The following is a 13,855-nucleotide window of genomic DNA, read 5'->3' as shown; positions in this document are numbered from 1 at the left end:
GATGCCTCTTCCTGCCCCTGCCCCCCAACACCTTGTACCCCATTTTCAGGCTCCTGATGAAAGAAATTACCACGTGTTCTACTGCATGCTGGAGGGCATGAGTGCGGATCAGAAGAAGAAGCTGGGCCTGGGCCAGGCCACAGACTATAACTACTTGGCTATGGTGAGGCTTGGGCAGGGCACCAGGGAGGGAGACACCTGTCCCAGCAAGGTCGGGGGCAGTCCACTCGGCCGCTCCCCAGCTCCAGGCCTGGCGGGCGGGATCCTCCCTGTGGGCTTCCCCTCGTCCCCTGACTGCCCCAGGCAACTCTGGGCTTGTATGTGCCATAAGGCCTGTCCCGACCTTGGGCGTTTTCCCAGCTGCACGTGCATCTAGATGAATCGTCATCACAGATCTACATGTTCCTAAATATGCATAGACCTCCTAGACCCGGGGACCCATAGACACACACGTCCACGTGTACACGTGCACAGACCTGCCTGCACACACGTGCTATTAGTTCAGCCTTCGAGGATGTGAAGACCGAGATCTCTGCCAGGACCCCCAAGACTATAGGGCACAGGCTGTTGCAGCTTCAGCCTCGCTGGTCACAGAGCCTGGTGCCAGCCTCTTGCTGCTGGCTGGCCACCAGTGAGAAGTGGGCCCCAGGACCGTGGCTGCCACCCAGCATTGGTTGGAGGGGGTCTGTGTGTGTACAAACAGGCTCGGGGGGTACCAGCTTCCTTAGCCCTGGGGAGAACCCATGGCTGGGCTGGGCCAGGCCGCATGGATGCAAATGAGGAACGTGGGACAACAAAGGAGCGTGTGTGCTATAGGTGTGACAGGCCTTCCCAGACACTTCCTGGAGCTGGATAAGAAGCTACGTGCGCACACATGTGTCTCGTGGGCACACGTCATGAGGCAGAGTCCTGTCAGTGCCCAGCATCCCAGATTGGCTCGGCCTGGCAGAGGGGGCCCTGCATCCCAGGTACTGCCTCTCTGGGGGTCCCTACGGCCTTGCTGATGCCCTCCTGCACCCCACTCTCCCACCCCTCCCACCAGGGTAACTGCATAACCTGCGAGGGCCGGGAGGACAGCCAGGAGTACGCCAACATCCGCTCAGCAATGAAGGTGCTCATGTTCACAGACACTGAGAACTGGGAGATCTCGAAGCTCCTGGCTTCCATCCTGCACCTGGGCAATCTGCAGTATGAGGGTGAGGGGCCCGGATGGTGCATCCCCACCCCACTCCACCCCACTCCACCCCACTCCACCCCACCCCTGCATGGAGTCCAAAGGCAGCTCAGCACCTAGCCACCTGTGGCTCTTAGCCCCACCTGTGGGGGATTGTGGCTCAGTTTCCGTCCCAGCAGGTACAAACCCTGCTTCATAGGAGCCAGGGCTGCCACTGAGCACTCTGGGCATCTAGGGTGGAGGAATACGAGGGGAGATGGGCATGACTGTCAGTGTCTCTACTTGGATGCCAGGCATGATGCCAGGTGCTGGGCATACACAGTTCCTGCCCTCAGGGTGCCTATAGCTCATGATGAGAACATACATTGACCCAGAGAAGCACTTGATCGCAGTGCTGATGGCCTCTGTGGACAAAGCAGGACCCCTGACAGCCTGGCCCTCCTAGCCTGCCCTTTTCCCCCATGCCTGCCCTCCCTCTCCTGACCCTGCGCCCCCTTGCTGCTGACAGCCCGCACGTTTGAAAACCTGGATGCCTGTGAGGTCCTCTTCTCCCCATCCCTGGCTACAGCTGCGTCCCTGCTTGAGGTCAGTGTCCAGCCTTCTGTCCCCAGGGCTGCTTCTGTTTCTCTCAGAGGGACAGTTTTGACTCAGGTTCAGGGGGCTGGGGATGTGGGAACCTGGAAGCTGGGGCCGTCTGCTTTGGAGAATTCTGGAAGTTCAATGTGGAGAACCAACTGTGGGTAGGTAGGATCTGTGCTGGGCACGGGTCTCAGAGGGGGAGTGGAGCCCAGCACCCAGGAGCCTTGCCGCCCTAGCCCCACTGCTCCTGGGGATGAGGTAGGGCGCAGGGGATCTGGGGTGAGCCGGCCCGTTGGTGTTTTAGCCAAGGGTTACTAGGCTCTGCCCTGGGTTTGAAAACTGGGATGAATAAAGCCAGGGTCTGTCCCAGTCCTAAGAGGGCCAGGTAACATGCTAAGGCTGTCAAGGAGAGAGCAGTCCTTCTGGGTAGCGTTTGGGTGGAGTTTGACATTTGGGGGGCATCTGGCTGTGGGGAAGGTGTTCTCAGTGGAGGAAATGGTTTGAGCAAGGCCTGGTTGGACAGGGGGAGGGGAGTTCTCCGGTGTGGGGGGAGGGAGGGATGGGCTGCGGGTGGCTGGCTGAGCGCCTGGATGCTGCCCTGCCAGGTGAACCCCCCAGACCTGATGAACTGTCTGACCAGCCGCACCCTCATCACCCGCGGGGAGACGGTGTCCACCCCGCTCAGCAGGGAGCAGGCGCTGGATGTACGAGATGCCTTCGTCAAGGTGGGCCGTTTGTGGAGTGGCACTGGCTCGCTCCACCCCTTGGGGTGTTAGGTTGTTGATATGGGCAGGAGGGGATTAGTCCAAGGAGCTAGAAGGACATCTGGGCCTGGACCCCTACCTGCTCTTGGGTTTGCGTCCTGCCCACTGGCTCTCTGGGGGGGCCTAAGCAAGAGTCTGCCTTCTCCTGAGCTCTGTTCATCCTACAAGGGGCTGTTATGCTCCTCAGGAGCCCTGCCAGCCCTGGTCTCCTCAGGTCCTCCACCCCTGGCCTGCTCTGCTCTCCAGCCCCATGGGGCCTCATACTGGGTCACATTCTTTGGGTGCTTGGTCTGCTGTGCTATTCCCAGCCCAGAGAATACCCTCTCTGGTCTCTCTAAGGAAGACACTGAAGATGGACCGGGTCAGGTGGAGAGGGCCCCCAGTCCTTTCCATTTCCACAGTCCAGATTGCCACCCCCCCCCCCGCCTCACACCAGGTTTGGTGCTGTTAGGGAGACAGAGATGGGTGGAGATATGGGAGCCCAAATGAGGGCTTCTTCCCAAACTTCGAGGTTAGGAAGGCTTGACAGAGCTTTGACAAGGAGAAGGAATTGTTCTAGCAGGAAAGGGTGATGCAAGGAAAGGGAAAAGCTTGAGGAAAGGCTAGGGGGTTTCAAACAGCACAGAAGGGGCTGAGTGAGGCCATGACGGCCCGGGATCTTCTTGGGAGGGCATGCTGGGCACAGCGGCTGACACAGCCCCCTCACAGGGCATCTACGGGCGGCTCTTTGTGTGGATAGTGGACAAGATCAATGCAGCAATTTACAAGCCCCCCTCCCAGGAAGTGAAGAGCTCTCGCCGGTCCATCGGCCTCCTGGACATCTTTGGGTTCGAGAACTTTGCTGTGAACAGGTACCGCAAGGGGCTCTGCTCTGTGGGAGTTTTCTTTCACAACATGGACATAACAGGTGTCAAATCTCTGCCTTTAAACCTGAATCTCATCAGCCGACTTCCCACCTCCCCTGATGGCTTTGGATCCCTCTTCACGCCCCTCTCTGCCCGCCCCTACCCAGTGCCTTGGCTCTTCCTCTCCCAGGTGCTCTTCCAGGGATTTGGTGCCCACCTGGTAGCCCTCTCTTCTGACTCAGTGTCCCCTTCTCCACCTCCGGGATGGGGGGGGGGGCGGGTCTTGACAATGGCGCCCACCTCAGAGGCTGGAGAGCCCGTGATGGGAGCACCGCGTGGCCAAGGGTGTGCTGTACATGGGGCCCCGGCCAGGCCAGCACCTCACCCATGCCCTGTGCACCCTGCAGCTTCGAGCAGCTCTGCATCAACTTCGCCAACGAGCACCTGCAGCAGTTCTTTGTGCGGCACGTGTTCAAGCTGGAGCAGGAGGAGTACGACCTGGAGAGCATCGACTGGCTGCACATCGAGTTCACTGACAACCAGGACGCTCTGGACATGATCGCCAACAAGCCCATGAACATCATCTCCCTCATCGACGAGGAGAGCAAGTTCCCCAAGGTGGGCCTGCCCTTGTTGGAGCCCGTGCAAAACATCCCCTCACACTCTGAGCCTCCACTTTCCTCCTCTGCGAAATGGGACTGATGACACATGCCTCTCAGGGTGCCTCTGAGGCCGATTCAGGTGCATTTGTCTGACATCTGGGGATCACCTACGGTCCACAGGGTCCTGGACCAAACAATGATGATTTAAGCTAATAGCTGGTACAGAATAGGTGCCCCACACATGGAATGTGTCTCGGGGCGGGGGCAGGTACTGCTCCCATGACTTTCATTGTGGGAAATAGATCTTCTACACTGGACTGTAGTTCCAATCCACCCACTTAACAGATAGGGAAATGGAGGCCCAGAGAGTTCCTGTGTGGGGTACAGGGAGCTCCTGAGAAAGACAGGAGAGGGGGGGTGCAAAGGCCTGGGTCGGCAAAGGCAGAAGGACCTGGGAGAGGGAGGGGTGGGGGGGAGGGGGCTGACCACGGCGCTCGGTTCCCACAGGGCACGGACACCACCATGTTGCATAAGTTGAACTCCCAGCACAAGCTGAACTCGAACTACATCCCCCCCAAGAACAACCATGAGACTCAGTTTGGAATCAACCACTTTGCAGGCATCGTCTACTATGAGAGCCAAGGTACAAGCGAGCTGTCTGGGCCTGGGGTCTCCTCTCCTGTGCCCTCTCTGACCCTCCCCTTCTCCTGCCCAGAACGGGGTTGGGAATACAGAGAGGGAAGGGGCCTTAGGAAACACTGGGCCCAGTGCTCTTCCTTTCTTACAGAGATTTTAATCAATTGTGGTGAAGTATATGAAATGTACCATGTTAACAATTTTTAAGGCTAAAATTCAGTGGCATTAAGTGCATTCACGATATCGTGCAGCCATCACCCATATCCATTTCCAGAGCCTGTTCATCACCCCAAATAAGTGCTGATTAAGCAATAACTCCCCATTCTCCCCAGCCCCGGTTACCTCTATTCTGTTTCTATATCATATCTATATCATATCTATGTGTCTGACTCTGACTTCCTATAAGTGAAATCGTACAGTATTTACCCTTTTGTGTCTGGCTTATTTCTCTCAGCATGTTCTTAAGTTTCATCCATGTTGTATCATGTGTCAGAATTTCCTTCCTTTTTAATGGCTGAATAATATTTCTGTGTGTGTGTGTGTGTGTGTGTGTGTGTGTGTGTGTGTATTCATCCATCTCCTGATGCACATTTGGGTTGTTGCCACCTTTTGGCTATCGTGAATAGTGCTGCCACCAACATGGGTGTACAAGTTTCTGAGTCCCTGCTTTCAATTCTTTCGGGTGGGCTTAGTGCTCCTTTGTACAGATGGGAAAGCTGAGGCTCAGAAGGGAAAGTTAACGGTCTTTCCTGACATGGCCCATTAGGTGCAAATCTGGGCCTGGAACCAGCCCTGTTATTCACCCAAACTCTCAGCAACACGACTAAGTGTAAGCTTTGAAGGGGATACATCCTCCTTGCTGCTGGGACGTGCAGTTGGGTTCATTTTAAAGCTAGAGGTGAAGAAGAGAGTCAGAACACGTCAGGTTCACCCCACTTGGAATCGCAGATTGCCCTTGCAGCTCCACCCCTACCGTCCTGGTCTAGAGGACCGCGTCCTTGGATGGACATCGGCTGTGGTGTGTGTCTCGAAGGGTCCCATGTGCAGTCTCAGGCCAGTGAAAATCGAAACAAGCAAGCAAAGAGCTATTGGTTTCATACTTCCTTGTTTTTTTATTTAAAAATTTTTTTTTAATTTTTTTATTTTAGAGAGTGAGCATGAGAGAGTCGGGGAGGGGCAGAGGGAGAGGGAGAGAATCCCAAGCAGGCTCTACACTCAGCACAGAGCCTGACGTGGGGCTCAATAGCATGATCCTGGGATCATGACCTGAGCTGAAATCAAGCAAGAGTCAGACGCTCAACCGACTCAGCCCCCGGGCACCCCTCATATATACTGATGTATACTGATAAGTATATCAGTGAGCCAGCCTGAAGGGATGGAATCTGAAGGCTCCCAGCCCTCCTTCAACTATTGGACTGTGAGATCCAACCCTGCTGTTAAAAAGGAGGTCAACGCTACGTCTGAAGGACATTTGGGAAAACAAATGTGTCTGTTGTTAGGAGTAGTAGAGGATTGTGTGTGTGTGTGTGTGTGTGTGTTTTAATGTTTATTTTTGAGAGAGTGAGACAGACACACAAACAAACTGAGAGCAAGCTGGGGAGGGGAAGAGAGAGAGAGGGAGACACAGAATCCGAAGTAGGTTCCAGGCTCTGAGCTGTCAGCACAGAACCGGATGCGGGGTTCGAACTCATGAAGCATGAGATCGTGACCTGAGCTGGAGTCAGATGCTTAACCGACTGAGCCACCCAGGCACCCTGAGGATTGTATTTTTCAGTTCAGTTCAACCTATATTCACTGAGATCTATTATGTGTCAGACTTCATGCTTTTGCTGAGAATACAGATGAGAATATTGAGTGGACTCTGCACAAAGTTATAAAATTATAACTATAATTAAATTATAAACTAATTAAACTAAATATACATTATATTTATAATTATATTTATAAATATAAATTATAAACTAAATTAAATATAAAACTAAATATAAAATTAATTTAATTAAATTAAATATAAAAATATAAATTAAATTACATTAAATATAAAATTAAAATTATCTACTTCATGGATTTAAAAACTGAGGCACAGAGAGGGAGATGACTTGCCTAAAGTCACTAACCAGTTTTGAGCTGCTTTAAACAATTCTGCCAGCGTTTCCTGGTTCGCAAAGTACTGTTTTAATTCGGCATTTCATTTATGAAGCAGGTGGTATTAGGTGATCTGAAGCCAAGCAAGAGCTTATGGGTATCCTCATTCCCTTCTGACAAATGAGGAGGCTGAGGTCCGGAAGGGGACCATCCTGGGGCCCCAGAGTGAGTCTGAGACTTTCCATTAGAACCTGCAATTCCATCCCAACTCCAAAACCCACCCTTCCTCTGCTGAGTGCCTCCTGGGACACCCCCCTCCCCAGACACTAGGCGGGCCTCCCTGCACTGGGTCTCTGTGCTGTCTGCAAGCCAGGGCGGCCTGAGTCCCACAGGGTAAGGGTCCTGCTTCTCTGCAGTGTTCTTCCTCGCCAGGCAGGCATCCCCAGCCCTTGGGCACTCCATCTTCCACCCCGCCCTATCAAGCCCCCTCTCCCAACCCCTGCCATTAACCAGTTCCTAACTCAGTCCCTGGGACTAGCAGCCCTCTTGGGGATCTGTATGGTGGAGAGGAGCCTCCCCGGGCTGGTGCCAGGAGTCCCACGTTCAAGTCTTAACTCTGTTCATGGCTTGCTGTGTGGTGTTAGATAACTAGCTCAGCTTCTCTGAGCATTGGTTTCCACCCTTGTGGGATGGGGAAGACAATCCCTGCCCACCCCACAAATACAGGGGGGGTTGTGAGCATCAGTGCTGTGAGGACCCTTGGTAAAACAGAGTGCACTGGGCAAAATAGTACAGGTATTTTAAATTCCTGTACTATTAGCTGGAACTAGATCAGCACGTGTTCTCTTCCAGGTGACACGCTGTAATTAACAAGGGCCTTTGATACTTTCATTCAAAAGACTAAGGCTGGCGTTGTGGGTGGTTCACTGGGGAAGGCATCCCTGCCCGACCTGGGGGCCGAGGTCTCCTGCCCTTCTCTTTGAACACATCTGGAAGAGGGGGCTGTGTGGTGAGGGAGAGGGAGGTCTGGCTCTGCCCCTCACTTTCTCTGTGATGTCAGCCAGGCCACTGCCCTCTCCAGGCTCTGGTGTGGCCCACCGGAAAATGGACGTGGTTGAACTCAGTGAAGTTTGAGGGTCTTCCTGGCTCAGACAGCGAGGATTTGGGGAGGCGCTGAGGCTTGTCAGGAAGAGGCTGCTGGAGTGCTCAAGGTGTGACTGCTTCTTGCCCCTGTCCAGGCTTCCTGGAGAAGAACCGGGACACCCTGCATGGAGACATCATCCAGCTGGTCCACTCCTCCAGAAACAAGTTCATCAAGCAGATCTTCCAGGCCGATGTCGCCATGGTAACGTAGGGGCGGGGTCTCTGTTGGGCAGGAAGGGCCCCTCCTACCCCTTCCCCGGGAAGCTAGGCCTGTACCTCTGCCCACCCTTGTGCAAGTTTTTCCCCTGTGCACCTTTGGCCACAGAGAGGGGACGGGGCTTTGCTGTGGTTCCAGGAGAAACCCGGGGCCTCCACTATCCTCCTATCTGGTCCTCCTGCTATACCAACTCAGGGGAGGGCACAAGGCCCAGAGAAGGATGACATGAGAGGTCACAGAGCAGAGCCTGATCAGGACACGGTTTACTGGGCAGGTGCCCCAAACTGGATGCCCAGCAGCTCACAGGGAGCCTGGGAGGAGGGAGCACATCTAGCCTCAAGGACAAGGATGGATGCGGGTATTCAGAGAAACAAACACAAAGGGTCTGTGTGCCCCAGCCCTGGGCCCCATGCAGGGGTGCAGAATTTCCCACCCTCGGCATTTCCTTTGTCCCTAGAGTGCTGTTTCCTGCAGGATGGTATGCCTTTTTATTTCACATTTTCTTCCTGTCCCATGGCTTCCTGAAGGGCACACAGAGGGACTCACAGGGAGGGCAGAGCCGCTGCCCCCCTCGGTGCCTGTCCAGGCGCCTGCCCTGCCCTGGCCCCAGGGGCCCAGACCTCTGCCTCGAGGGGCCTCCTTTCTCCTTGGTGGATGTTGCTCTGTTTGCTGACCCACCACGTTCTCCTTGCTCCCTGCCCCCTCTCGCCCTGCACTGTGGTTCCTGTTATAGTTTCTCTGTGGTTATTCATCGGGCACTCTTCGCCAGTCAGCAGCTTCTGTGAAGGTAAAAGACCCCTGTCTGGGGCCAGTGGATGGCGGGCAAGGCCTCAGCAGCCCCTGGGGCTGGGCTGTGTCCTTGGCCCCCGTGGCACTGAGGTTTTGGGGAAAGGGCCGGCTTTTTCTTATTTTCTTTCTTTCTTTCTTTTTTTTTTTTTTTTTTTGAGTGTGTTTTTATTTTTTGTGGAGTGGTTTGTGGAGTGGTTTTGCTTTTTTGTTGTTTGAGTTGTGTGAACTGTGGCCATCTCAGTTTCTTAAAGGAGGAAACTGACTCCTAGAAAAAGAGACAGGGCTTGCCCAGCATGCCCCGTGAACCAGGGGCAGAGCCAGGACTCGAATCCAGGTCTCCCACGTCTTCTGTCCCCCCCTGAGTCTCTTCGGGGTATCCAGGTCTGCTTCTTCCCCCGGGCCCTGCCAAGTGCTTCTGTGTCCACGACTTGGCCAGATCCCTCAGTAGCCCTGCAGGACAGGAGGGGCAGGTGGTATTTTCTGCATTATGCAGACGGGGGACTGAAGCTCAGAGATGAGGGGTGACGCACCCCAAGTCACAGTATCCTGTGGAGCTGGGACTAACGTCATCACCCCGGACCTCCTCAGGCCCTGGAACAGCATCCCTGGGGTGTCCTGACCACCGGCTTCGGATTGTGGCTCCTAAGGTGCTTTAGAGGTCCCAGGGGTGCAGGGTACCTGTTAGCGACAGCATGGCTTTGCAGTCCCCTTGCCTCTCTTTCCCCTCTTCTCAACCCTCAATTTCCTCTCTGCCTAGTACCGATGTCCTCCCACACTTGGTCTTAATGCTGAGTCTCTCTTCCTTCCTGCGTGTCTGGAATCCCCCTACTGCCGAGTGCCTCGTAGAGTTCCAAAATAGTTCCCAAAAGCCACAGCAGTGGAGAAGGGCGTCTGGCATATCAGGAGCAGGGGGTGTGACTGGACAGTGACCTCTGTCCTCTGCCCGTGGGTTGGCCCCGGGACCCTCCCCTCCCAGCCAACACTGTGGCCCAGCTGCTGACAGGGCGAGTGTGGGGCCCCCGCCAGAGCGGGGACCCTAGGCACCGGAAGCTTTTCTGCACTTGGCCATCCCCACCCCGAGGCCTACATGTCACAGGGTGGCAGGATTGATGGGATAGCTGTGGCACTGGGCTCTTCCCACTCTCTCCTCCTCTCCGCTGGTCCCCAGCCTACCCCTCCCAGGCCCAGCCTTTCCTCCTGGTCGTAGGCAGTCCTGCAAGACCACTGAACTTCGTCTCCTACCTCCGCTCCTCTCTTTCCAAAGCACCTGGAAGCATCTATCTGGGAGCCTCTCCACAAACTTTCCTGTTCTGGGACTTCTCCCCCTGGACCTGGGCACTAGAACCCACTTGTTGAGGAACTGTGGGGAGGCCCAAGAGAAAGACCCTGGGGCCTCTGGAAATGGCACACTCTTGAGGGAGTTTTGGAGCACAGAGTTAGAACACAGCAGTGACAAATTTGATCTTGATTGTATAGTCTTTTCTGGGCCAGGCTGGGAGCTACCCACTTACACATCCCAACTCATTCACTCCCCACAGCAGCCCTGGCAGTAGTTGCTATGGTCTCCCCATTGCAGGTAGAGAAGCCGGGGCCCAGAGAGGCCAAGGTGTTTGCTCAAGGTCACACAGTTTGTGACACCCAGGAATATGACCCAGGTCTGTCTCGGGGAGGTGTGGGAACTTGTCCAAAGTCACACACAAGAGCTAACGGGAAGCTTTTTTTTTTTTTATTTCTTTATTATTGTTATTTTTAAAATTTTTAACGGGGAGCTTTTCAAGCCCTTTGCTCTTTGTCACTGCACAATGCTGTCTCTGTGAGCATTGCCCCTCAGAAAGAAAATACGTTTTGTCATTGCTGGAGACATGATAGATCTGCAAAAGGGACCCGGAAATCAGTCTGGTGGGGTGTGAAGTATCCAGTCACAGTTTATCGATGACTATGCTTTTCTCAGGGTAGAAGCCCACGCCACCTCCTTCCGGTGATCCGAACATGCGTCCTGTGCCTGTCTCCAACCCCCCAATTTCCATCCTTTGACTCCTGTGTCTGCCTCCCCAAGTGGCCTTGGGCAGCCCCATCCCCGCCTTTGCTGCTGGAGGGACCAGCTGAGCCTTGAGGACCATGATTCTTCTAGGGCATCGTGCACCCTGATTAATGTCTAACCCCAGTCACACGTCCCCGGGCCCTGAGTCCACAGGACGCTTATTCACTCTTTACGCAGGTGGCTTCTCCCGCCTGCGTCTCCCCAGTCCTGCTCACGTCGTGCTCCGGCGTCTGCCCCTCGGATCCCCTCTGTGGAGTCATTTAACACTGAGCTGTGGACTCTCCACTCCCACCTTGACCCCATTTCCAAAGGTCTGCGGATTAGCTCGGAAACCATGAATATCCTAAGGGACCGCCGTTCCCCTCAGTGTGATAGAACTGAATCAGAAACCCCGGCAGCCAGGAAGCGGGAGTAGACTCTACACTCGGCTCCCATTTATGCGCCTTCATTCAGACACAAACATGAACGGGGTGCCTGTTCTATCCAGACAATGCCCTGCGTCCTGGGGGCAGACTAGCGGATAAAACAGAAATAAAACCTCTGTCCTCCTAGAACTTACATTCTGGCAGAAGGGGCAAATAGCTAATAAGCAGATGAATAAGCATAATACGTGGTTGTCAGATGGGGATATGTAAAATGGAGACAAATGGAGGAAGGAAACATGCCAGTGGTAGGGCTTTGCAATTTTGAATAAGGGGATCAGGAAAGGCCTCCTGGGAAGCTGGTAAGGAGGTGGAGGAGCCAGCCCTGTGCATCTGGAGGAGAAGCACTGCAGGGAGAAGGAACGGCAGGTGCAAAGCCCCAGCCTGCCTGGTGCATCGTGGGAGAGCAAGGAGGCTGCGGTGGCTAGAAGGGAGGGGGCGGGGTGGTAGAGAGACCAGAGGTAACTGGGGCCAGATCCTGAAGGACACTGTCAGCCCTCGTGAGGGGCTCGGGAGCCATTGCAGGACTTTGTGTTGGGCGGATAGGAGTGGATTTGTGTTTTAACAGCTTCAGCCGTCTGCTGTGTTGATACTGGAGTTGGAGGGAGGTGTGGAGTGTGGGGGACAGAGGCAGGGAGACCGGTTTTGGAGCTCGTTGTGGTGACCTGAGAGAAGCATGCTGGTGGCCGGACCGCTGATGACAGAGGAAGTGGAAAGAAGGGGTCAGATTCTGGACCTATTTTGGAGGTAGAGCCAATAAGATTTTTGGCGCAGTGGATATGAGAGAAGAGGAGTTGGGGACCGCGCCTAGATTTCTGGCTTGAGCAGTGGGAAAGCGGACATTTCTGGGAGCGCACGGACACCAGGAGCCAGTTCAGCGAAGCGTTGCTGATTGTTGCTTGTGGCAGGCCCCCGGCCCCCGCAGAAAACAAGGCAGACCTGACTGTGCTCACCAGGCCCACAGCCCAACGGGGAAGAAAGAAATAGTTCCAGAGTGGTGACAGAAACCAAAGAGAGGGTGTGGCGTGGGCACGGGTCTGTGCGTGTGCTGTGTGTGCGCTCAGGGCAGGGGCTCTAATGCTGGCTGGGGAAAGCCCACCCCAGACATCTCCCCCTCTGAGTCCTGGGTCATCCGGTGCTGCGGCTGGATCAGGTCCCGGGACGGTCATGGGTGTCACAGACCTGACATTCACCCTACCTCAACACAGACTCCCCGGCGTCCCTTGGAAAACTCCTAGAATGTGTTCCAAATGAAATGAAACGGAACCGTGGCAAATTTCAGAAAAGCCAGTGTTTGTGGTTTCTCGGCAAGCTCCATTTCCATCTGGGGCATATGGTCTGAGTTTCGTATGTGTCACACGCCTCTGCCTCCCTCCCCACACCTCACACGTCTTACCCTGGTTGTTGGTACTATAGGATATCGGATAAAATTACGTCTCATTGAATATATATGATCTTACATTAATCATCAAGCTCGCGAATAAATTATCGTGCAAATGAAAGGGCAGGAAGATAGTAACATCAAAATACTTTGGAACTGAGTCTGATTTCTAGGTCTGGTTTCTCAGTGTTGGCCTGAGATGTTCTGCTTCCTGTTTGCTGACCAGGCCCTCCCCCCCAGCACCCTCGCTTCATTTCACAGTATTTTGAGAGGGGGACCCCGACAGGGCAGGGGCTGGTAGCTCACCCGGATAGCAGCTGCTGGAGCTCAGAGCCTTTGGGCCCCAGGGCCGCCTGGGGGGAGGCCAGCCGTGTGCCCTCTTAGGAGGCTTATCTGGGCCTGCTGCTGACCAGCTAATCCCATAGGGGAGAGGGCAGCGCCCGACACACCCATGGGTTCCCAGGCTGCTGTTGACCGAGACAAGCTCCGTGCCCACCCCTGTCACAGCCCCGTCCGCTAGTTAGATGGCGCTGTTCCCGGGTAGGAAACAGGCTCAGTGCTGTTTACTGACCTGCACAAGATCACACAGCTAGGAGGTGGTCTGTCTGACCCATTTCGAGGGAGGACCTCAGTGTCTTGAGGTGACCAAGTTAGGCTACTCATTCATTCCCGGCAAGGCAGAGTGGAGTCTGAGAGGGGCTGGGCCTTGCCCAGAGTCACCCAGCAACTCCTGTGGGAACCCAGGGCTCCCCACTCCCGGGGCAGGGTTCTTTCAGGCTCAGGTCCCAGAGGGGCGTCCCAAGGGGTGCGTCTAAGATCCAGCACCAGCCAGAGGAGGAAAACCCCAAAGCAGGCTACCGTTTGCCAGGGCGGCTCTCCCTCAGGCCCTAAGCCTGCTGACCTCCCGTCCTGCTTCCCTTCCTGGAGGGCCTAGGGGGCACAGGTCAGCCCCTCCCATCACCGTGGTCCGTCCCCCCCAGGGCGCCGAGACCAGGAAGCGCTCGCCCACACTCAGCAGCCAATTCAAGCGGTCGCTGGAGCTGCTGATGCGCACGCTGGGTGCCTGCCAGCCCTTCTTCGTGCGCTGCATCAAGCCCAATGAGTTCAAGAAGCCCATGGTAAGTGACCCTGGTCCCCGGGTTGGGGCAGCCAGGGACCATCCTGGGGCAGCTGGAGG

General features: G+C 55.1%; 1 protein-coding gene across 2 annotated transcripts in view; it reads left to right on the top strand.

Moving 5' to 3' along the window:
• The window catches only part of MYO7A (myosin VIIA), an 84,448-nt gene that overhangs the window by 33,142 nt on the left and 37,451 nt on the right, over nucleotides 1-13,855 (top strand). For both annotated transcript variants that reach the window (XM_030332308.1, XM_030332306.1), the window contains exons 8-16: nucleotides 50-163; nucleotides 1,043-1,196; nucleotides 1,683-1,759; nucleotides 2,359-2,478; nucleotides 3,226-3,368; nucleotides 3,770-3,980; nucleotides 4,472-4,607; nucleotides 7,924-8,030; nucleotides 13,659-13,796. In XM_030332308.1, the coding sequence (XP_030188168.1) occupies nucleotides 50-163; nucleotides 1,043-1,196; nucleotides 1,683-1,759; nucleotides 2,359-2,478; nucleotides 3,226-3,368; nucleotides 3,770-3,980; nucleotides 4,472-4,607; nucleotides 7,924-8,030; nucleotides 13,659-13,796 (1,200 nt within the window). The remainder of the gene's footprint in view (nucleotides 1-49; nucleotides 164-1,042; nucleotides 1,197-1,682; nucleotides 1,760-2,358; nucleotides 2,479-3,225; nucleotides 3,369-3,769; nucleotides 3,981-4,471; nucleotides 4,608-7,923; nucleotides 8,031-13,658; nucleotides 13,797-13,855) is intronic.

Source organism: Lynx canadensis, chromosome D1, assembly GCF_007474595.2.
Source record: "Lynx canadensis isolate LIC74 chromosome D1, mLynCan4.pri.v2, whole genome shotgun sequence".
In the NCBI taxonomy this organism is placed as follows: Eukaryota; Metazoa; Chordata; class Mammalia; order Carnivora; family Felidae; genus Lynx; species Lynx canadensis.
Note: the sequence above shows the minus strand (reverse complement) of the source record. Positions and strands in the feature narration are given on the sequence as shown.